Genomic DNA, 25,436 nt, shown 5'->3' on the forward strand with positions numbered 1-25,436 from the left:
TTGTGCAGTATGTGAATGGCCTATCGCAATGAGAAAAGAGGAGCTTATTAGCAGCATAGTTAGAGCTATCATTATGTCCAATAAATACTTTGTATATGAATACTTTGAATTTCACATGAGTGTAACAACAAACTGCAATTTTCAAATATTGGTGAAAAATAGAATGTTCTAGCTTAAAGGATTTTGGAGATAATACAATCCTATCTTCTATCTTAATTATCTATACTTCTATTTAAATTACCAAAATTAAAGTTCATAGACAAAAGGCAACTTCTGGAAAATCACAGGATTTGTTATTAAATTAGATGTGTTAGCATCACAATTCAAACTTTTAAACACTGACAGGCTATTCATGAAATAATATAGGTCCCTGTAAATTACTTCATGTCATTTCAATTACTGCTATTGTATCGAGCAGTATTATACTCTACTAAATTGTAGTTTAGAATATTGTGTTCTAGGCTTTCATTTTCTCAAAAGATAATGGGGTACATAGATTATGTAATTTCATACAGTGGGATACTGTAGTAAATCCTGTACAAGCAATAAAGACATGTAGAGAGTAAAAGTTAAACGTGTGAGTTCAGAATAGAGACAGCTGGATGCACATTCCTGCTCCATCCTGTACTAGATGACAGATGTTGGGTATTACTCAATATCATTTGTCCACCCATTGTCCCTTGAACTCATTGTCAAACTGGAGAGATAATACAAACTGGCACTGTAGAATTGCATACATTAAGGTTAGGCCAGAGTTATCGGTTGTCAGTAATGCCTAACACAGCTCCCGACATCCACGTTAGGCATTACTGACAATTGGTCTCTGCATTGATTTGAGAAGTGGATTAGAGGTATTCCAGATGACTAGAAAATAAAATGTCCTGCATCCTCATGCATTCCATTTGCTTCTGCCCCAAATTTCTTCCACTGTCATATTCCATTTATGTCTTCCTCCAATTTTTCATACAATATTTTTGTCTACCTAGATAAAGGACATTACAGCTGTACTAAGTAAGAATTCATTTTTTTCCTGAATGACAATGTGTATTAACTAGGGTGCCTTAGCCTCATTTTATCTATCTGTAAAATGGATATAACAATATTGTCTGGCATTTAACAGAATACAATCAATGAAGACATTCTTACTGTTAGAAGGTAGTGACAGAATCTCTCTAAGGACTCAAAATGTAGGCAAGGTTAAGGAAAATGTACATGTGAGAATGAGGTCTAGTACACTATGATTTCACCAATTTCATTTTTCTTTGCATTAATCTCATAATCTATGTAACAGAAGCTGATGTCTTGGAGCAGGCAGGTAGTGAAAGAGACAATGAAAAAGTACCCAGTTCTAGATATATTTCAAAATAGAGCTGGCTGGATTTCATGATGTATTGAACGTAAGACATTAGAGAAAGGGGAAACAATGATGACTCCATTTTTTTGTACAGCAACAGAGGGAATGGTGTAGAAGAAACCGATTTTCTAGAAAGAATAAGAAAGATGATTTCAGATGTGTCATAGTGAGTTTGAGATTCCTTTTGGTTTAGATCAGATCAGTCGCTCAGTCATGTCTGACTCTGCGCGACCCCATGATTCGCAGCACGCCAGGTCTCCCTGTCCATCACCAACTCCCGGAGTTCACCCAGACTCACGTCCATCGAGTCAGTGATGCCATCCAGCCATCTCATCTTCTGTCACCCCCTTCTCCTCCTGCCCCCAATCCCTCCCAGCATCAGAGTCTTTTCCAATGAGTCAAAGTACTGGAGGTGGCCAAAGTACTGGAGTTTCAGCTTCAGCATCATTCCTTCCAAAGAAATTCTAGGGCTCATCTCCTTCAGAATGGACTGGTTGGATCTCCTTGCAGTCCAAGGGACTCTCAAGAGTCTTCTCCAACACCACAGTTCAAAAACATCAATTCTTCGGCGCTCAGCCTTCTTCACAGTCCAACTCTCACATCCACACATGACCACAGGAAAAACAATAGCCTTGACTAGACGAACCTTTGTTGGCAAAGTAATGTCTCTGCTTTTGAATATGCTATCTAGGTTGGTCATAACTTTCCTTCCAAGGAGTAAGCATCTTTTAATTTCATGGCTGCAGGCACCATCTGTAGTGATTTTGGAGCCCAGAAAACTAAAGTCTGACACTGTTTCCACTGTTTCTCAATCTATTTCCCAAGAAGTGATGGGACCAGATGCCATGATCTTCGTTTTCTGAATGTTGAGCTTTAAGCCAACTTTTTACTCTCCTCTTTCACTTTCATCAAGAGGCTTGGAGTTCCTCTTCACTTTCTGCCATAAGGGTGGTTTTGTCTGCATATCTAAGGCTATTGATATTTCTCCCGGCAATCTTGATTCCTGCTTGTGTTTCTTCCAGTTCAGCATTTCTCATGATGTACTCTGCATAAAAGTTAAATGAACAGGGTGACAATATACAGCCTTGATGTACTCCTTTTCCTATTTGGAACCAGTCTGTTGTTCCATGTCCAGTTCTAACTGTTGCTTCCTGACCTGCATACAAATTTCTCAAGAAGCAGATCGGGTGTTCTGGTATTCCCATCTCTTTCAGAATTTTCCACAGTTTATTGTGATCCACACAGTCAAAAGCTTTGGCATAGTCAACAAAGCAGAAACAGATGTTTTTCTGGAACTGTCTTGTTTTTCCATGACCCAGGAGATGTTGGCAATTTGATCTCTGGTTCCTCTGCCTTTTCTAAAACCAGCTTGAACATTAGGAAGTTCACGGTTCACATATTGCTGAAGCCTGGCTTGGAGAATTTTGAGCATTACTTTACTAGTGTGTGAGATGAGTGCAATTGTGCAGTAGTTTGAGCATTCTTTGGAATTGCCTTTCTTTGGGGTTGGAATGAAAACTGACCTTTTCCAGTCCTGTGGCCACTGCTGAGTTTTCAAAATATTAAGTGCTTCCCTAATAGCTCAGGTGGTAAATAATCTGCCTGCAATACAGGAGACCCTGGTTTGATTCCTGCACTGGGAAGATCCAGTGGCAAAGGGATAGGCTACCCACTCCTGTCTTCTTGGGCTTCCCTTGTGGCTCAGCTGGTAAAGAATCCGCCTGCAATTTGGGAGACCTGGGTTCGATCCCTGGATCAGGAAGGTCCCCTGGAGAAGGGAAAGGCTACCCACTCCAGTATTCTGGCCTGGAGAAATCCATGGACTCTATAGGCCATGGGGTCACAAAGAGTCAGATACAACTGAGCGACTAACTGTTGAACTGTTCCTAAAACTATCCTATTCAACCCACAAAACTAGAAAAGGCCACTAAAAAACTAAATGAAGAGGTTTGGGGGAAAAAATCCGAGTATGATAATGTTGTAAAGTCAAGATCATGGAACAGTACAGCACTAAGAAGAAAAGGGAGAGAGAATGTCACCACTGAGGTGGTCGCTAGGGAAGCCCTGTCCCAGGACGCAGATTTCAGCTGGACAGTAGGTTAAGGGAACTTCCAGAGGGGAGTTTCTGGCTATGCTCATGACCGGCTGTCAATCCCAGAAGGAAGAGTAGAATGATTTCAGGAGTTGGGCAGGAGTGGCTGTCGGGCTTAGAAACAAGGATATGAAGAGATGTGGACTTTATTCAACAGCCATTGAGGGCTGACCTGAGATTCCTTGTCTTCACGGTGATGTCTACATGTCTACATGTCTACACGCCAAAAGAGAGAATAATGAGATCAGTCAGTCCTCAGGTCTCGAGGTAGAGGATGACAGCCAGGCCATGCGGTTGGAGGGTGGAGGGGAGGGTGGAGGTCTTGACGGAAAAAGCAGGTCCCCACTCCCTGTTTACTCCTGCTGGTGTGGTAGGGAGGCCGTGGGAGGCGTCAGCATCCAGGGGAGGCACCTTCCTGGTTCTCACTAACACTAATCAATACTCATATCATTTGCCCCTAAATCTAGCGAGGGGGGCGGAAACGTGCTGAAAGCATTTCATTTTATTTTTTTACCATCTTCTCAACAGTACTCTTGCCTGGAAAATCCCATGGATGGAGGAGCCTAGTGGACTGCAGTCCATGGGGTCGCTAGGAGTCGGGCATGACTGAGCGTCTTCACTTTCACTTTTCACTTTCATGCATTGGAGAAGGAAATGGCAACCCACTCCAGTGTTCCTGCCTGGAGAATCCCAGGGATGGCGGAGCCTGGTGGGCTGCCGTCTATGGGGTCACACAGAGTTGGACACGACTGAACCGACTTAGCAGCAGCAACAAACTGAAGGAGTGTCTTAAGTCAGCACTTTCCTACAGGGGAGAAAAAAAAGTAGTTGCAAACACAGTCTTGTGTTCACAAGAAGCGGCCCTGCAGCTCCGGAACCCGGCGAGATCTGGGCTGTAAAGCAGCGTCTGCTGTGCAGCAACAACCGCCGGGAACAGCGGGGCGCGGCGGCCTCCTGCCTCAAGAAGATGAGGAGCAAGTCTCGTGACGTTCCAGCCATCAGTGAGTTCCCGGGACCCCGTCACCCCGGTCCTGGCAGAGGATGGCGCCCAAGCAGATGGCGGTGATTACTTCCTGTGTCTTCCCGCCAATGCTAAGTTTGTGACATCAGCTGGGAACCAGTGGGGGACACACAGTTCAGATGCAGGGACAGCTTGGCTCACCCAGGAGTCCTTGGACAGAGGTGAAACAGACAGTGGGGCAGGGTCGGAGTGGAAGAACGTGGCTAGGCTGCTGATAGAAGGCCTGTATCCAGCTTTACCCTGCTGCCGGAGGAAGAGCTGCAGACGCTCCTTGATGTCCCGTGTTCCGAGCTGGTTCAGGACCTCGGCCAGAGCCGTGTGGCTGTCCAGCAGCTTCAGAACGCCCTGCAGCAGGTGCCTGACCGGAGAGAGGAAGCCCAGCAGTCCAGGCGGCTCCAGGAACGTTCCTGCCGGGCTTTGGAGAAGGACGCTGGCTTCTTGTTGAAGCAGCAAGAGTCCAGAGCCGACCTCGGGACGAGAGGGACGCAGTTGACACGGGCGTTAGAGACAGCTCCTCCGAAGTTAGGCCTGTGGGCCAGATCCTCTTAGCACTGAAGGAAAACCCTGCCCCAGAGCTGAGTATGTCTAGTCAGCATATGGAGGTGGGTGAGCACCAGGGACCCTGACTTTTGCAGGGAGACACTTGTATTGGGGTTTATTCACCTCTGCAGACCCTGAATCGTAGCTACCAATTTGCCTATTATTATATGCAAATCTTCCCTTGTAGCTCAGTTGGTAAACAAATTGTCTACAATGGAAGAGCCACAAGTTTGATTCCTGGGTTGGGAAGATCCCCTGGAGAAGGAAATAGCAACCCACTCCAGTATTCTTGCCTGGAGACTCCTATGGACGGTAGCCTGTCAGGCTCTTCTGTCCATTAGGTCGCAAGAGTTTGACACGACTTAGCAAATAAACCACCACTGATAAGATAGAATTATAAAAGGTCTTTAAATCATGTATTGGCTTTTTAGCAATCTCTTTGAAAGATTTTTTTTTTTGGATTGGATCACCACATATTGGGTGTATGGGCACAATTAAAAATTGAACAAGCTACTCCGTACCCTTCAGTTCAGTTCAGTTACTCAGTCATGTCTGACTCTTTGCAACCCCATGAATTTCAGCACTCCAGGCCTCCCTGTCCATCACCAACTCCTGGAGTTCACCCAGACTCACGTCCATCGAGTTGGTGATGCCATCCAGCCATCTCATCCTCTGTCGTCCCCTTCTCCTCCTGCCTCCAATCCCTATCAGCATCAGGGTCTTTTCCAATGAGTCAACTCTTCTCATGAGGTGGCCAAAGTACTGGAGTTTCAGCTTTAGCATAAGTCCTTCCAATGAACACCCAGGGCTGATCTCCTTTATAATGGACTGGTTGGATCTCCTTGCAGTCCAAGGGACTCTCAAGAGTCTTCTCCAACACCACAGTTCAAAAGCATCAATTCTTCAGCACTCAGCTTAGTACCCTTAGTACAATTCAAATTTGTTCTTCAAAGAATAACATGAATGTCAAAGCTTCCATGAAGTCTTCAAAAACTCCTCTATAGACACTGCCTTTCTGTTATAACTTATAGAGCACCATTGACCACTGTGTTACTTGTAATAATTTGTTTCATCTTAATTTAACGTGCATCTCTCATATGCATCATCAATACTATATAAGCAGATGCACAAACTTAAATAATGAATTAAATGATGATAGTTAGAAACTGCTGAGTACTTTCAGTTTTCACGGCACCTGAAATGTGCACGCATACTACACCTCCACTGATTTATCACCCAACCCTGTGACGTGTTATCTGTCCCCATTTCACATATGGGGAAACTGAAGCTTGCTCACAAGGAGTGACACAAAGAAGTCCATAAATCTAGCAAGTGGCAGAGCTGGTATTTGAAGCCATTTCATTTTGAATTAAAGCCCGAGTTCTTGATCCCCGAGAAATAATCTCCTAATATTTGATATATAGTCGCTCTACCCCAGCTGGAACACAAAATATGTTATTCATTATATTTGCCTATTCATGAATGACTAATTTATTTAGTGCATTATTCACAAGTAATGTGAAGAAATAAAAAGCATGGGTATTGAAATCAAATATACAATTAGCTACTGGGAACTTAACTAATATACTATCTTTCTGAATCCAAGTTGAATGACAAACATTATATGAACACGTTTACAATAAATTTCCTCTCTCCCTTCTATCAGGAAAGAAAAGGAAAGGAAAGAATACTTCTACATTTAAAAGTTATATAAATTTTCAATAACACCAATTAATAAGCCACATAAAGTGCCGGAATTTGTTCAGTAATTCACCCAACATTCATTCTCTCTCCAACCTAAGTCCTTACAGTGTATCAGGTTGTGTGCTTTTCTAAGGTCTAGAATGATGTAAAAAACATATTCCCTGATCAGAAAGTATAGAAGTACAAGAGTAATATATAAAATGTTGATTATTTGGGATATTCCTATTCTTTATTCCCAAGCAGAGAGCATTATCTTTGTCTCGGGCCAGTGGGATGGTACCATGGTCTCATTTACACTATAGTTCACCAGTCAATATATCTAATAGTTAATCAATCTATTAACTATTAACTGAGTGCCTAATACCAGTACTTTGGCCACCTCATGTGAAGAGTTGACTCATTGGAAAAGACTCTGATGCTGGGAGGGATTGGGGGCAGGAGGAGAAGGGGACAACAGAGGATGAGATGGCTGGATGGCATCACCGCCTTGATGGACATGAGTTTGAGTGAACTCTGGGAGTTGGTGATGGACAGGGAGGCCTGGCATGCTGCAGTTCATGGGGTCGCAAAGAGTTGGACACGACTGAGTGACTGAATTGAACTGAACTGAATGCCAGCAAAGCTTCAGAATAAAAGCTAGAGTCCAGATTCCTTCATTCCCATAAATTCTTCATTCTGGTGTGATTTTTTTTATGGCTCTTATTTCAGTGCATTTTTATAGTTGGTCACTTAGCCTGGGTCCCCCCTTTTTTAATTTTTCTCTATTCTTGCTCTTTTTTCATTAATGTTATGTGCTCTCCAACTTATAATAAATTTTCACATTGAGATCCAAATTGATACTCGCAAAGACCTTGGGATTAGCCAGTTGTTAACTAATAATACCATACTCCAAAAGAGGAAGCTAAAAATGAGAAAGGTTTAATAATTTGTCCAAGTTCTAAAAGCTCCTCTAAGGCAAAGCAGGGACTCAAGACCCTCTTGTTCCTTTTATTTTTATACAACATAAATACATATTCTTCTTAAGAACTTCCATGGTATTTGTAACACAGTCTGTCACTAAAAATCACAGACACCTAATAATATCCAGTATGTTGCATAAAATATTCAGTATTCAGTTATGAATAAATCAAGAGAGAAATGGGTACCTTGATATATTTTCCTGCTTACCTCTGTCCCTAAAAATATATACAGACTGTAGATTTGATCGGAGACTTACCTGGTATGCTGAACAATGAACAGGCTAATTCATTGATTTCACATGAGTCTTGAATCAGAAATTCAATCCATAAAAGATAAGAAGCATTCTACTGAGATTTTCTTCTTAGTCTTTGATCAAAAGGGAAAAGAACTTTGGAGCAAAGAGAGACTGAGAAAAAAAGCAGTGCCACAGAAGTAGCTAACACGATTGTACGGTAAGAGTTGCTGATGTGTTTCCTCAGATAAGCCACCCAACTCCTTTAAGTCACCTTATATTCATCTATAAAGCAGAGGTATTAGATCGGCAGCCCCAAACAACATCCTCCCTAAAAGGATACTGCTGTCGTGAGAAAAGAAGCGAATCCCTGCAGTGTCCTGAAAATGGCAATCATCATAATCAAAGTCATGATTATTTCTCCTGGTCATGACTACAGGCTCCAAGTTCAGAGAGATCTCACTCTGGGGCAAGGCCATAGGAGGTAATAGACACTGTGGACAATCAGTTGAATGAATCAATGGTCAAGTAACATTTTATGGTCCATTTACATGGTCTTTTACATATAAAGCCAAATGGAGTTATTGGGAACTGAAAGAGAGAGTTATAAACCCACGGAACGCTCAGGGGACAAAGCCCCCATGAGAGCAACAATAGGGCCTTATCTCAGACTATTGGACAAAAAGTGATGAATGTGTGCATAGGAATCCAGTTCTGCTTGCTGAGGGAGACTGTGAGTGAATTAACGTAGTTTGTATTAATTCTCTTTGATGATGCTAAAATCAAGTTAGATCATTACCTCTAGGGCTGCATATTGGCATAAACATGGAGTAACAGGGACAGAAGTCTGTTATTAAGCCAAATGGATTTCAGACAGAATTGCGTGCCTTAATTCGACTGAAACACTTGCACCATTGACAAGAATCATTCATTCATTCAACACTGTATTGGTCCCAGATGAGTTTAGCCATGGTCCTGGACGTAGGTGTACATATCTACAGAAAACAAACATGTTCACAGTCTCAAATGCTCAGGTTTACAGGAGAAGACAAACATTAAGCAAACTCACAAATAAGGAGATACAATTATAATTAGAACAAGGTGCCCACATTAGAATGAATAATGAAAATCTGCTTTTGAACATGTTCATTTATTTGACTGTGTCGGATCTTAGTTGGCCAGTGGGATCCTCGTTGCACGAGGCGGGATCTTTCGTTGTGTCAAGAGGGCTCAGTTGCTCCTCTGCATGTGGGCTCTTACTTCCCCGACCAGGGATCGAATCTGTTGCCTAAATTGCAAGGCAATTGTAAGGTGGATTTTTAACCACTGACTACTATAGGGAAGTCCTACAAAAACGTACTTTCAATGACAGGCAGAAGGTTTTCTCAGAGAATCAACACCTCAGCCAATGCATGAAGGATGGATAGAGGTACCATAGTAAGCGTGAGTGATAGTCACTCAGTCATGTCTGACTCTTTGCAATCCCATGGACTGTAGCCCACCAGGCTCCTCTGTCCATGCAGTTCTCCAGGCAAGAATTCTGGAGTGGGTTGCCATTTCCTTCTCCACAGCATAGGCAGGATTGCCCAAACAAAGTGAAAAGGTACAGTGTCTTCAAGTTGTCAAAGAAGTTGGCAGAATCTAAAGAAGCCAGAGGGACAGCAGCACAGTTAGCAAGACTTGTTCCTGGAAAGTTTGTTTTCAGTGTCCTTTCCAGAACAAAATTCATAAACAAATACAAGCAAACAAAAATTCCCAACCCAAACACCAAAATCATCAGGAGGAATGACTGGTGTGGACCATAGGACCAGCGTGGACAACTGGCAAGAATAACTGAAATCCTGTCCTGCATAAAGCAAAAACTACTGGAACTGACGATCAGGTTCAGACTGGAGTACCTTTCAGTCCCACTGATTTGGAAACATGCATCATTGTGTGCCAAGCTGTAACCTATTTCTCAAGGAGAATCCATCATACCCAAAATCTCTTTCTTACAGCCTATGTTTTAAAAGCCCCAGTGGAGTAATTCCTAGAATTTTCCTTGTGATATTTTGGGATGATTGAATGGAATTCTCATACACCGAAGTATTGAGACCACCTTATAATTTAGACTATCAGTGTTTGTTGTGTATTGTTATGCTGGTAGAAACAGCTGCTACTGTTATAACTAGAAATGCATTAGAATCTTTCTTCTAAGTCCATGGTTGGACAATGTCTATATAGTGTGAGAGAGATAAGCATATAAAGTTTAATAGACTTACCTAGATTTAATACCAGATTCTCCATTTTGTACTACGAAACTCTAAACACTTGTGTAACATCGACATGACACTTCTGTATGCATCACTGTATCATAATGTACTTGGAAGACAACTTTTATATACACCCTCATTGCAGTGTCAAAAGTGATAATCTCTCAAAAATGTTTTTATGGTTATTGCTATTCTTTTATTAACTCACCCTTAAGAACACACAACATATTAAATCCTTTTTTCCCAGAAAACAGAGAAGCTTACTCTGTAAATTGCAATATAAAACATGCTTACAAATTCAGTCAGTTCAGTTCAGTTCAGTCGCTCAGTCATGTCCGACTCCTTGTGACCCCATGAATCGCAGCACGCCAGGCCTCCCTGTCCATCACCAACTCCCGGAGTTCACTCAAACTCATGTCCATTGAGTCAGTGATGCCATCCAGCCATCTCATCCTCTGTCGTCCCCTTCTCCTCCTGCCCGCAATACCTCCCAGCATCAGAGACTTTTCTAATGAGTCAACTCTTTGCATGAGGTGGCCAAAGTACTGGAGTTTCAGCTTCAGCATCATTCTTACAAATTATTATGCTACAAATAAAAAGTGATGATTATGGTCAGAAAATTACAAGTCAGTTGCTATTAGCATTTAGAATGACTGTAATGCTGTTTTCATTAATAGTATAATGTATATATATATGTGTGTGTGTGTATATACATAAAATTTAGATTATATGTTACTTGCATAAGATATACATGACTGCTGTGCATATATTATATGCCAGGCCCAATCTAATACAGTACTCATAAAAATTCCCATATAGACATTATTACTATCAACTTTTAAAATTCAGAAGAAAAAACACATTTGAGAAGTTAAGCAGCTTGCAAAAGACACACAGCAATTATATGTGAGGAATCAGGCTATAGCAATCCTAAGTATGACATTTAAACTTTATGCTCATCTCCTAGGAAGGGTGTTCATACACAGTGCAGAACAGCTGGTATATGGTAGAAGTGGATCACCGTGAGACGGCTTGTCTCAAAAAGTGATCCATGGGACTCTTTTTTCAAATATTTGTGGTATGCTGTGTAGCACTTTCATGGGAATTTACTTATCAGTGATCCTAAAGTTTAGGTTTGACAAATCCAATGTTTTCCCAACTTTATTTAATTCTGGACCTACTTTTAAAGGAACTCCTACAAACTTTATATAGCATAAGTTTGAGAATAAGTGTAGTATCATTCAGAATACTCCTGAGCTCCTCAGATTGATCGTGATATTTTCATTTAATGAAAATCAAAAAGTAAATATGAAAAGCAGCCAGAGAAGAAAACTAAACATTATTTTTGTAAGAGCTACAGTGAAACTGACTACAGTTTTTCAACATAAGCAACTGATTCAGGGTGGAGTGGAATAATCCAATTGCCTATAGATCCATGCTGACAGAATTATTAAAGAAGATTCTTCTGCAAAAAAGTTCCAAAATGAAAAATAGAGGAAATTAGAAAAAATACTGGAAAAACTAACATGTTGATAACACAAATAAATATATGAAGTGTTTTAAATACTATTGAAAAAATCTTCTAAAGTTTTAATTGCATGTAAAGCTAAAATGCCAGCTTCCCTGGTGGCCCGGATGGTAAAGCGTCTGCCTGCAATGCAGGAGACTCGGGTTCGATCCCTGGGTTGGAAAGATCCTAAAATACTTGACAATAAGAGCAAAAGAGGTGGGAATCAATCAGAATAAAAATGTTATACAGTTCTTTCATAATGAAGAAAAATTAAAATATCAAGGTACAACTTAATAAGTGAAGGACAAAAGTCCCAATAATAGGAGACGAAAAGAGGAAAATTAATTACTTAGTCTGAGATAACTCTAGTCCAAAGCAAAGGACAAAAATGAAATGAAAAACTAGTGTGTTGAATAGAAAACAAGAGGCAGATTTCAACCCACTGTATCAGTTATTAATTTCAGTGTCAAAGTCCAATAATTTCCTTTTTAAACTGAAATATATTGAAGTGAATATATATATTAAGGAATCAAACACTTGATAATATAAAACACTTATTTTCTAACTCTTAAGAAAAAATGACTGGATGGCTTATATACGCAAAGCAATGGTCAATATTTCCTAAAGCTACTCCAAGATGCAATCCCAATTCCTTTTCTACTAACTTTTCTACTCAAGTCACAGCAACATAACTACCAACACCCCTACAAGATGAGGTTGGATGAAAGCTTAGTAGGACAAGCAGGTTATGGCTTCCCCCTCTTATGGTCCTAAATTACCTCTTTTAAATAGAGGGAAAATTGACATATATCAATTTCAGATGTACAGCGTAATGATTTGATACTTGAATGTACTGAAAAATGATCATCACAGTAAGTCTAGGTAGCATCCATTCTGATATAATTACAATTTTTCTCCCCTGTGATGAGCATTTTTAAGATCTGCTCACTTAATAACTTTCAAATATGCAGTATAGGAATATGAACTGTACTCACTATGCTGTGCATTGTGCTGTGCACGATTTTTTTACGTTATAACCATGAGTTTGTACCTTGTGAATTGTCTTATCTCATTAATTTAAAGACATCTTTTGGACCATAAGTAGATTCCTTGACACTACACTTCAAACCTCAAAAGTCCTCCGTTCTAGATTTCTCATTTCAGATGAGAACAAAAGTGAAGTCTTTCACTACACTTAGCCTCACTTACTGTATTTTTTTAATGGAATTAGTGATTCCCACCCCTGATGTTTCATAGAGCGATGGAGATGAAATAAGATGGAGGATGTGAAATGCTTAGTAAATCACTCAGTCCACATAAAAGACTCCTCTTGTTGTCAGAGAGTGCTAGCCAAGGTCATTCTGACTAACGTGTTGCAGCAGTGTCACTGTGAAGGAAAAGGCCTCCTGCACTGAGACCTGCTTGTGATAAAATAAAATCAAGTGAACAAGCTGCCCGGGGCCCCAGGTTATTCTCACTCTAGTGAGTTTCAATAAAGTCAGGTTGGGACTGAGGGTCTGATGACAAATGTCTTGAAGGGAATTACTCTGACGTGAACCTCCCAGGAACAAGCTCTCCTGTGATCCATCCACAGGTCCAGGCCTCATGCACTCAGTATTTTAATTAAAATCTTGCCTTTGGGGATCAAATACTTAGGGAACCAACTAAGCACAGTCATGGGTGTATGAGTTGGTATTTCTTCCACAGTATACCCATCTGTTCTCAAAAATAAAGAAAAAGAGGCTGTTAACACTCTTGGAAGCTGCTGATGTGGACATCAGAGCAGGAAGGAAAACACAGGCTGGGGCATCGAACCACAAAGCCTCAGACATTGCTTCCATAAATCCTGTGGGATTTTCTTTCTTTCCCATTGGAAAGTAAATATCTTTCTGTGCCTATTGTGCCCCTTGAATTTGGAAATCTTAGCCTGATTGGGGTAAAACCTAGCAAATCGCAAGTATTCCAGCTTTATTCTAACCCACTACTAATCTTGCTCCCCTTTTATGCATATTTCATACCTTTAGATGAATCTACATTTCTCAGATTTCTTACAGTCATATAAGGGTCGAGTGGTTTTCCAAGTAATTCATTTCTAAGTGGTAAAGAGAGACCACGCCTTCTCATTCTTACACTTAGTAATACTGACATCTTCCACAAGTGACTCTACAGGTTTCTGTAAGTGAAACAAGAGAGTGTGATAAAAATGCATGTCGGATAACAACCATACACGCCTATCTGCAAAGAAATGTCCTATCTGCAAAGGCATTTCTTTGTGTGTAGGAAGAAAACTTTTGTAGCGAGTGTGTATATGATCTCTGCCACTATCCAAAAAGTTAGTTCAATTAGAATTTTATCAATGTGATTTTCAGGGAACCTGAAATATATAGCAAACAAAAAGTAGTGAGAAATAATTCTATACATTCCCATTCAAATGCAAAGTATAATAGAAAATTATATCCTATTCTGATCTCTGATGAGTTTGTTAAGTATCTCTAAATAATGTTTACTTTTATTATTTCCACCTCTTTGAAATATAATTGTTATATGACATTATAGAAATTTGACAACCACCAAGCTGAGTATATACATATATATATGTATATGACTTCCCAGGGGGCACCAGTGTAAGAAGACCTGCCTGCCAAAGCAGGAGATGCAAGAGATTTCAATCCCTGGGTTGGAAAAAAACTCTGGCAGAGGGCATAGCAACCCACTCCAGTATTCCTGCCTGGATAATCCCATCGACAGAGGAGTTTGGCAGGTTACACACCATCAGTTCAGTTCAGTTCAGTTGCTCAGCCGTGTCCAACTCTTTCCGACCCCATGGGCCACAGCATGCCAGGCCTCCCTGTCCATCACCAACTCCTGGAGTTTACTCAAACTCATGTCCATCGAGTCAGTGATGCCATCAAACCATCTCATCTTCTCTCGTCCCCTTCTCCCACCTTCAATCCCTCCCAGCATCAGGGTCTTTTCAAATGAGTCAGCTCTTCACATCAGGTGGCCTAAGTATTGGAGTTTCAGTTTCAACATCAGTCCATCCCATGAATATTCAGGACTGATTTCCTTTAGGATGGACTGGTTGGATTTCCTTGCAGTCCAAGGGACTCTCAAAAGTCTTCAAAGTCACAAAAAGTCAGACATAACTGAAGCACACACACACACACATATGTATATATGTGTTAATTTTATGTATATAATATATATACTTAAATGATTACCTTGGTAAGTTTAATTAACATATTCATCACCTAATGTAATTACAATTTATTTTCTTTGGTTAAGAAATCAAGGTCTACCCTCTGAGCAACTTTTAAATATACAGTAGAGTATAATTAACTGTAGTGATTATGCTGTACATACATTCTCAAAACTTGTTTCTCTTATACCTAGGCGTCTGTACCTGAGCACTCCTTGGGACCCTCAGGGAGTCAGCCGGGGACCCACTTCCACTCACCAGCAGGGCAGCACTTGCTCCTGGGGCCCTGGGGGCTTATAGCCAGCCACCTTGACCCAGCCTGACTCACCATTGGGCCAGCACTACAGAGGACTTTCCTAGACACACAGTCAGCCTGGCTAGGATCCAGTCCTTCCAACCAGCAGCTGACAGCCTCTGCACAAGGCCAGGCCCAGTGACCAGCCAGACCAGAGGCCAGTCACACCTATCTGCACACCCAGATAAGTCATCCTGCTGCAGCAAAATGACTCCACCACCCATACAGGGGCCTCCCCTGGAGCACAGAGCCCTGGGGAGCAGAGGGGAGTGCCCTGCTGGGACACGTAGGATGCCTCCTACATCAAGCCACTTTCCAAGACCGGGGAACATAACCAACCTATCAAATACATATAAAGTAGTGAATTTGACTAATTAATGAATCAGTCAAAATAAGGCAACAAAATAATATGATCCAAATGAAATAACAAGATAAAGTTCATAAGAACTAAATGGATATATCCAATCTATCCAATAAAGAGTTCAAGGGTTTGCTCCAAAAGATGCTCAAAGAACTCAGGAGAAGAAAAGATGGACATAGTGAAACTTGTAACAAAGTAGAGAACATAAAGAAGATCTGAACAAAGCTGAAGAATAATTGAAATTAAAAAATACACTAGAAAAAAGTAAGCAGAAGATTAGATGATATGGAGGAATGAATCAGTGGACTGGAAGACAGGCTAGTGGAAATCACACACGCAGAACAGAAAAAAAGAAAAACAAACATCGAGAAATGAGAATAGTTCAAGAGACCTCCAAGACAACATCAAGGAAACTAATTCTTGTGATAGGGGTTCCAGGAAGAAAAGAGAGAGAGAAAAGGGAAGAGAACATATCTTAAGACATAAAGCTGAAAACTTCTCTAACCTGGGAAAGGAAACAGATATCCAACTCCAGGAAACACAGAGAATCCCAAACAGGATCTACTCCAAAAAGTCCACACCCAGACACCTTGTAATTAAAAACACAAAAATTAAAGAGAGAATATTAAAAGAAACAAGGGGGAAGGCAACAAATCATGTACAAAGGAGCTACCAGAAGGACATCATCTAACTTTCAGCAGAAACTCTGCAGGCCAGAAGAAGGTGGCATGGTACGCTTAAAGTGATGAAAGGGGAAAACCAAGATACTCTATCTGGAAGGGCTATCATTAAGATTGGAAGGAAAAGTCAGAAGTTTTACAGCTTAGCAAGATCTAAAAGAGTCCAGGACCACCAAACTAGCTTTACAAGAAATGTAAATGAGACTTCTCTAAGTGGAAAGGAATAAGCTACAACCACAAACAGAATATTCTGAAAGGAGAAATCTCATTGGCAAAGGCAATTATACAAAAAAGGTAGCAAATTAACCACTTATAATGTTAGTAGGAAGGTTAAGAGACAAAAGTAATAAAAGTATCTACATCCACAATAAACAGGTAAGGGATACACAAAACAAAAATGTGTTTCTCCCTATTGTATATTCTATGCAATATTGTGTTATTAATTTCTTCTCTAAAGGTTTAGGACAATTCACCAGTGAAGCCACTTGAACATAAAATTTTTGCTTTGGGTAGTGTTTTAGTTATGATTAATCTCATTTTTTACTTAGCGTAAGTTCATTTATCTCTTTATTTGTCCTTGAATCTATAGTGTTTGTTTGTGTCTTTTATAGAAATTGTGTCTGTCAACTAATTGTTACCATATAATTCCTCTTAGAATTCTTTTAAACCTTCTTATTTCTGTTAAGTAATTTGAGTGTTCTCTCTTTTTTCTTGATCAATCTCAATTAAGTTGTGTAAATTTTATGATCATTTCTGCGATACGCCCCATGTCACCACACATTTATAGCCTCCCAACTAGCAATATCACTCACTAGAATGCTATTTTTCCTCACCAAGAATGAACATACATTGACACCTCATAACCATATAAAGGTAGCAGTTTACATTAGGGTTCACTTTTAGTGTTGGATAGTCCATGGATTTGGACAAGTGTATGCAGATGGTGACTGCAGCCATGGAATTAAAAGATGCTTACTCCTTGGAAGGAAAGTTATGACCAACCTAGATAGCACATTCAAAAGCAGAGACATTACTTTGCCAACAAAGGTCCATCTAGTCAAGGCTATTGTTTTTCCTGTGGTTATGTATGGATGTGAGAGTTGGACTGTGAAGAAGGCTGAGCGCCGAAGAATTGATGCTTTTGAACTGTGGTGTTGGAGAAGACTCTTGAGAGTCCCTTGGACTGCAAGGAGATCCAACCAGTCCATTCTGAAGGAGATCAGCCCTGGGATTTCTTTGGAAGGACTGATGCTGAAGCTGAAACTCCAGTACTTTGGCCACCTCATGTGAAGAGTTGACTCATTGGAAAAGACTCTGATGCTGGGAGGGATTGGGGGCAGTCGGAGAAGGGGACGGCAGAGGATGAGATGGCTGGATGGCATCACTGATTAGATGGACGACTGAAAACTGATGATGGTATTATCTTTCATTATCAGATCAGATCAGTTGCTCAGTCGTGTCCGACTCTTTGTGACCCCATGAATCACAGCACGCCAGGCCTCCCTGTCCATCACCAATTCCCGGAGTTCACTCAGACTCAACGTCCATCGAGTCAGTGATGCCATCCAGCCATCTCATCCTCTGTCGTCCCCTTCTCCTCTTGCCCCCAATCCCTCCCAGCATCAGAGTCTTTTCCAATGAGTCAACTCTTCCCATGAGGTGGCCAAAGTACTGGAGTTTCAGTTTTAGCATCATTTCTTCCAAAGAAATCCCAGGGCTGATCTCCTTCAGAATGGACTGGTTGGATCTCCTTGCAGTCCAAGGGACTCTCAAAAGTCTTCTCTATTTTTGATACACTAAAAATCCTCTGTGATCCATCTACTCATCCTTTTCAAACCCTGAACTCTTAAAAAGCACTGTTTTTTACTATCACCATAGTTTTGCCTTTTCCAGAATGTTAATAGCAAAACCAGGCAGTTGGTAGTCAATTCACATTGGTCTCTTTACTTAGAAATATGAATTTAAATATTTTTCATGTCCTTTCATGGCTGGATAGCTCATTTTTTTAACACCAAATAACATTCTATTGTTTGAATTGCACAATATCAATCCATTCATTTATTGAAGGACATATTGATTGCTTCCATGTTTTCTTAATAATGAATAAAGTTGCTATAAATTGAGCTACTTTTTGTGTGCTACTTTTAAGTTTTCAACATATTTGGGTAAATACCAAGTAAAACAAGTGCTACATTATATAGTAAGAGTGTGGTTAGCTTTGTAAGAAACTGACAAACTGTCTTCCAAAGAGATGGTCCTATTTTGCATTCCTACTGGCAATGAATGAGAGTTCCTATTGCCCCACATCCTTAGTAGCACTTGATGTTGTCAGTGTTCTGGACTTCGGCCATTCTAAAAGATGTGCAGTATTCTTCCATTGTTGCTTTAATTTGCATTTTCATTATGATATAAAATGTGGACAATACTTTAGATATTAAGGTTTTGTATTTGGGTTGGCCAAAAAGTTCATTTCCATAAGATGTTATGGAAAAACTTGAACAAACTTTATGACCAATAATTTATAAGATTATATACAAGAGGAAGCAGAGTGTTCAGGGATGGCTTCATGAGCATGAATCCCATGTAGCCATGAAGACCTTGTGCTTAGAAGGTTCTGCAGTGCGTTTAACACTCTGTTCTTGCTAACTTAAAATTACTATACATTTTTAACAAGGGGCTCAGCACTTTTGTTTTTACACTGGGATTTGCAAAACAGGTAGCCAAAATGATTCTTCACACTTGAAATGTTCCAGGGAGGCTTTAGCATTTTATAAGGATAATTCATAGAAAATGAAGAACCTGGTTCCTTTTCTCCAAAAGGAAAAATCTTTCCTATCAGGAGAGATAATCTGTTGCTGCGATCTTTCACTTAGTTCTGAAGGATATACATTTTAAGTATCTCCATTTCATTGTTATGCACAATTGCTCAGTTATGTCTGACTTTGCGATCCATGGATTGTAACCCACCAGGCTCCTCTGTCCATTGGATTATCCTAGGATTAATACTGGAATGTGCTGCCATTTCCTCCTCCAGGGGATCTTCCCAATCCAGGGATCAAACTCATGGCTCCTGCAGCTCATGCATTGGCAGGCAGATTCTTTACCACTGAGCCACTCTCCATTATCCCATAAAAGGATAAGCTGGCTCTTCAAGTCAAACCACAGGAGCCCTCAACGCGAGATTCAAAACATCCTATTCAAAACATTGCTTCCCACATATGGGTCCATGGTTTTGAAATAAATTTACATTCTTATATATTTCCTATATGTGTTCTAAATCATTTAACCCAGAAAGAAATAATTGCAGTAAAACAAATACATAGAGAATTGATAATTCAAAGACATTCTCATTAGACTAAGTTAAGTTGGTACTATTTTAGCTTTAAGAGATATGTTTATAAGCAATTATTATCATATCTCTGAATTAGTCTTAGTCTTCTAATATACCCAAATTTAAAAGCTAGACTAGCTTATTCTTAGAGAATGGTAAGGACCAGTCAGGTGGTCTGGTATTCCCATCTCTTTTAGAATTTACCACAATTTATTCTGATCCAAACAGTCAAAGGCTTTGGCATAGTCAATAAAGCAGAAATAGATGTTTTTCTGAAACTCTCTTGCTTTTTCCATGATCCAGCGGATGTTGGCAATTTAATCTCTGGTGCCTCTGCCTTTTCTAAAACTAGCTTGAACATCTGGAAGTTCACAGTTCACATATTCCTGAAGCCTGGCTTGGAGAATTTTGAGCATTACTTTACTAGTGTGTGAGATGAGTGCAATTGTGTGGTAGTTTGAGCATTCTTTGCCATTGCCTTTCTTTGGGATTGGAATGAAAACTGACCTTTTCCAGTCCTGTGGCCACTGCTAAGTTTCCCAAATATGCTGGCATATTAAGTGCAGCACTTTCACAGCATCATCTTTCAGGATTTGAAAGAGCTCAACTGGAATTCCATCACCTCCACTAGCTTTGTTCGTAGTGATGCTTTCTAAGGCCCACTTGATTTCACATTCCAGGATGTCTGGCTCTAGGTGAGTCATCAGACCATCATGGTTATCTTGGTCATGAATATATTTTTTGTACAGTTCTTCTGTGTATACTTGCCACTTCTTAATATTGTCTGCTTCTGTTAAGTCCTGTCCTTTATCAAGCCTATCTTTGCATGAAATGTTCCCTTGGCATGTCTAATTTTCTTGAAGAGATCTCTAGTCTTTCCCATTCTGTTGTTTTCCTCTATTTCTTTGCATTGATCACTGAAGAAGGCTTTCTTATCTCTTCTTGCTAATCTTTGGAACTCTGCATTCAGATGTTTATATCTTCCCTTTTCTCCTTTGCTTTTCACTTCTCTTCTTTTCACAGCTATTTGTAAGACCTCCCCAGACAGCCATTTTGCTTTTTGCATTTCTTTTCCATGGGGATGGTCTTGATCCCTGTCTCCCGTACCATGTCACGAACCTCAGTCCAGAAGTCATCAGGCACTCTATCTATCAGATCTAGGCCCTTAAATCTATTTCTCACTTTCACTGTATAATCATAAGGGATTTGATTAAGGTCATACCTGAATGGTCTAGTGGTTTTCCCTACTTTCTTTAATTTATGTCTGAATTTGGCAATAAGGAGTTCATGATCTGAGCCACAGTCAGCTCCTGGTCTTGTTTTTGCTGACTGTATAAAGCTTCTCCATCTTTGACTGCAAAGAATATAATCAATCTGATTTCGGTGTTGACCATCTGGTGATGTCCATGTGTAGAGTCTTCTCTTGTGTTGTTGGAAGAGAGTGTTTGCTATGACCAGTGTGTTCTCTTGGCAAAACTCTATTAGCCTTTGCCCTGCTTCATTCTGTATTCCAAGGCCAAATTTGCCTGTTACTCCAGGTGTTTCTTGACTTCCTACTTTTGCATTCCAGTCCCCTATAATAAAAAGGATATCTTTTTTTGGTGTTTGTTCTAAAAGGTCTTGTAGATCTTCATAGAACTGTTCAACTTCAGCTTCTTCACCATTACTAGTTGGGGCATAGACTTGGATTACTGTGATATTGAACGGTTTGCCTTGGAAATGAACAGAGATCATTCTATCATTTTTGAGACTCTTGAGAAACCTATATGCAGGTCAGGAAGCAACAGTCAGAACTGGACATGGAACAACAGAGTGGTTCCAAATAGGAAAAGGAGTACGTCAAGGCTGTATATTGTCACCCTGCTTATTTAACTTATATGCAGAGTACATCATGAGAAAGGCTGGACTGGAAGAAGCACAAGCTGGAATCAAGATTGCCAGGAGAAATATCAAGAACCTCAGATACGCAGATGACACCACCCTTATGGCAGAAAGTGAAGAGGAACTCAAAAGCCTCATGATGAAAGTGAAAGAGGAGAATGAAAAAGTTAGGTTAAAGCTCACCATTCAGAAAACGAAGATCATGGCATCTGGTCCCATCACTTCATGACAAATAAATGGAGAAACAGTGGAAACAGTGTCAGACTTTGTTTTTGGGGGGCTCCAAAATCACTGCAGATGGTGATTGCAGCCATGAAATTAAAAGATGCTTAATCCTTGGAAGGAAAGTTATGACCAACCTAGACAGCATATTGAAAAGCAGAGACATTACTTTGCCAACAAAGGTCCATCTAGTCAAGGCTATGGTTTTTCCAGGGGTCATATGTGGATGTAAGAGTTGGACTGTGAAGAAAGCTGAGTGCCGAACAATTGATGCTTTTAAACTGTCGTGTTGGAGAAGACTCTTGAGAGTCCCTTGGACTGCAAGGAGATCCAACCAGTCCATTCTAAAGGAGGTCAGTCCTGGTGTTCTTTGGAAGAACTGATGCTAAAGCTGAAACTCCAGTACTTTGGCCACCTCATGCGAAGAGCTGATTCATTGGAAAAGACTTTGATGCTGGGAGGGATTGGGGGCAGGAGGAGAAGGGGACGACAGAGGATGAGATGGCTGGATGGCATCACCGACTCTATGGACATGAGTTTGAGTGAACTCCGGGAGTTAGTGATGGACAGGGAGGCCTGGCATGCCACAGTTCATTGGGGCACAAAGAACTGGACACTACTGAGTGACTGAACTGAACTGAACTGAACTGAACTGAAGGACCAGTCAGCTCAACCTCTAATTTGAGCCTGAATGGTGATTTATCAGTTGGTGACCTGGCTGTAATTGGAAAGGAAAGAGCATAAAATGTGTCCTAAGCTGGAAATCTATAGAAAAAGAGTTAAGCCTGGCTATAAAACTAAATGTTGTTATTTTTATATCATGTTTAAATTATACTTTCATTAATTTCCCTTTATACTCTGCTATGCTTTTTTCTGTTAAAATTGTCTCATGTAGATGTTACTCTGGGTAATGAGTCCATAAAGATGAAAATTGAGATAAATAAAGATGCCCATTTAATGATGCTTATTGTCATTGAAAAGAATTAAAAAAACAAAGCACTAGTAATAAACGTATAGTGACGATGTTTGGCAGGAGTATTAAGTATTTAAATGAAATAATTTCAAATATAGAGTTCTTTTTTAATACAATCACATACAAAATGACTATTTCTATTTTAAAATACATAAAATTATATTTAAAAATGTATCATCAGATACCAAAATCATTGGTTCAAATGGCAGTATAAAAACAGACCAATCCCATTTGACTCTTGAACTCATTTTTCTCTGCATCCATGGTTGTGTGAGTCACATGTAAGTTGCATGAAAATAAGGTGCAGGGGGCATGTACTTAAATATGTGGGTGAGCATAAATGTCCATATGAAAGTATGGTTCATCATGGAACAAATATACAATAAAATATAATTTACAAGAATTTAAAAAATATTAATTATAGTTTCATGCTAGATTCCTGAAAAGTTATTATTCCTGAGATTGCATTTTGTCAACATGTTTGTTTCCTAGACTTAAAACTTGAGGAATGATGTAAAAAAAAAAAAATTACATAATTATTGACCGAGCAAGTCAATATTTTCCCTAGCTTGATTTGACGTGTATGTAACCATTCTGTTGTTGTTTCCATATAATTAAGATATGAATGTTATGGAAGACTTTGCTTTCCCCACAGCCTTTTTTAGGGCACCCTTGACCTCTTTGTTCCTCAGACTATAGATCAGCGGATTCAGCATGGGGATGACTATGGCGTAGAACACAGACGCCACTTTGTCTGTGCTCCTGGAATGGTGGGAGCCGGGCTGAAAGTACATGAAGGAACCCGTCCCATAAAAAATGAAGACAGCAGTGAGGTGGGAAGCACAGGTGGAAAAGGCCTTCTGATGTCCTCCAGATGAGCGCATCCTCAGAATGGTGACAAAGATAAACAGATAGGAGACCAGGATGACCAGGTTAGAAAAAAGGACATTGAAGCCAACCAGAAGAAATAAAACCATCTCACTTCTGTTGTTATCTGAGCATGAGAGAGCCAGGAGAGGAGTAGCATCACAGAAAAAGTGATCAATCACATTCGATCTACAGAAAGAGAGACTGAACGCATTCCAAGTGTGAACAGAGGCCACTAGAAAACCAAGGACGTAGGACCCTATGACCGTCCAGGCACACACCCTTGGTGTCATGATATTGGTGTAACGGAGTGGTTTACACACTGCCGCATGACGGTCATAGGCCATTAAGGCCAAGAGAAAAGTTTCCACAGAGAGAAAGCTACCAAAAAAATACAACTGAGCAGCACAAGCTTCGTAGGAAATGACCTTGTCTCCCGTGAGGAATCCAGCCATCACTTTGGGAGTGATGGCTGTGGAGTAACCAAAGTCCACCAGAGCGAGGTTGCTAAGGAAGAAGTACATGGGAGTGTGGAGACGAGAGTCCAGCAGTATCAGCGTGATCACCCCCAGGTTCCCAACCAGAGTGAGGAGGTAAATGAGTGTGAACACTAGAAAGAGTGGGATCTGCAGTTGTGGGTCATCAGTTATCCCGGCAAAAATGAACTCAGTCACGACTGTACTGTTCTTCATGGGGATTATTTAGGAACTATGAAAATGCACTGTATCAATAAAAAAGAAGATCTGGGTGATACCTGAGCTTAGAACCATAATTATGTTCAAGTTATACCTTATATCTGAATTTTCTAAATTAAATATAGGCATAACAACTAAAGTAATTTTTAAGTAATGTTAGAAATATAAAATGTTCTAGCTTAAAGGATTTGGATGATAATATAACCCAGTACCTCTATCCTCATAAATGATTGAAACTGAAGTACAGAAATGGAAGGAGACTTATATGAGATCATTGCAGAGATTTGTTAAAAATGAGATCCCTAGTGGTTCAGTGGTTAAGCCTCTGTGCTTCCAACATAGGGGGCATGGGTCTGATGCCTGGTTGCGAACTAAGATGTCACATGCTGCACAGTGTGGGCAAAAACTAATAAAAGAACAATAAATAAATTAAAAAATGAGATTTGTTAGTCTCCCAATTCAGATTTTTCTGACACAAAGAATATTCATGCAATAAAATAGGTTACTGTAATTTAATTCATTTCATTGTGATTACCACTCTTGTATCATGAGCAGTGCTATATTCTAGTAACACAAAATTTAATATATCAAGTTCTAACTTTAATAGTCTCACAAGATAATAGGATACATAGAATGAGTAATTTCCACAAAGTTCAATACTGTAGAAATTCCCATACAAGGAATAAGAAATCCAGAGAATAGAAGTGAACAAGTGGGAGTCCAGACTACGGACATCTAAATGCAAATTCTAGCTTTGCCTTGTGCTAGATAACTGACTTGGGGTATCGCTCACTCTCACTTGGTCATCAGTCTTCCCTTGAACTCAATATCAAACTGGAGTGATGGTGCAAGCTGGCACTGCAGGGTTTTACACGTTAGACTAGGACAGAGTTATTGGTCTATGCATTGATTAGAAGGGTGGACGTTGTAATAGAGGAATTCCGGATAACTCTATAATGAAACATCCTAAATGCTCCCTCATGCGTTTGCTTCTTTACCAAAACCTTTTGACTCTCATATTCTGTCCTTACCTTCCTTTCATTTTTCAAACGATAATCCTGTTTCACTCAAGTTGTGCACAGTCCAGCTGTGCCAAGTGTTTTCTGAGTCATCTTGTGTATTAACTAGAGTGTCTGAGGTTCAGGTTCTCCATCTGTAAAATGGGTCTAACATTATTGCCTGACACTTAACAGAATTCAATTAATGTAGATATTCTTCCTGTTAGAAGATAGTGACAGATTCTATCTAGGGACCCAAAATGTAGGTG

At 40.1% G+C, this 25,436-nt stretch overlaps 1 protein-coding gene and 1 pseudogene across 1 annotated transcript; one reads left to right on the plus strand and one right to left on the minus strand.

The window, feature by feature from the left end:
- Positions 1-3,650: 3,650 nt before the first annotated feature.
- Positions 3,651-5,115, plus strand: LOC133261575 (DNA fragmentation factor subunit alpha-like; annotated as a pseudogene).
- Positions 5,116-23,221: 18,106 nt separating this feature from the next.
- LOC133261524 (olfactory receptor 5B12-like) lies at positions 23,222-24,166 on the minus strand. The gene has a single exon (XM_061439992.1). The coding sequence runs from the start codon at positions 24,164-24,166 to the stop codon at positions 23,222-23,224; it is 945 nt and encodes a 314-aa protein (XP_061295976.1).
- Positions 24,167-25,436: the final 1,270 nt, after the last annotated feature.

This window comes from Bos javanicus, chromosome 15 (assembly GCF_032452875.1).
Source record: "Bos javanicus breed banteng chromosome 15, ARS-OSU_banteng_1.0, whole genome shotgun sequence".
Classification (NCBI taxonomy): domain Eukaryota; kingdom Metazoa; phylum Chordata; class Mammalia; order Artiodactyla; family Bovidae; genus Bos; species Bos javanicus.

What these genes read in the sequence shown, in the direction of transcription:
- LOC133261524 (XM_061439992.1), bottom strand. Translation starts at nt 24,166, where the DNA reads ATGAAGAACAGTACAGTCGTGACTGAGTTCATTTTTGCCGGGATAACT.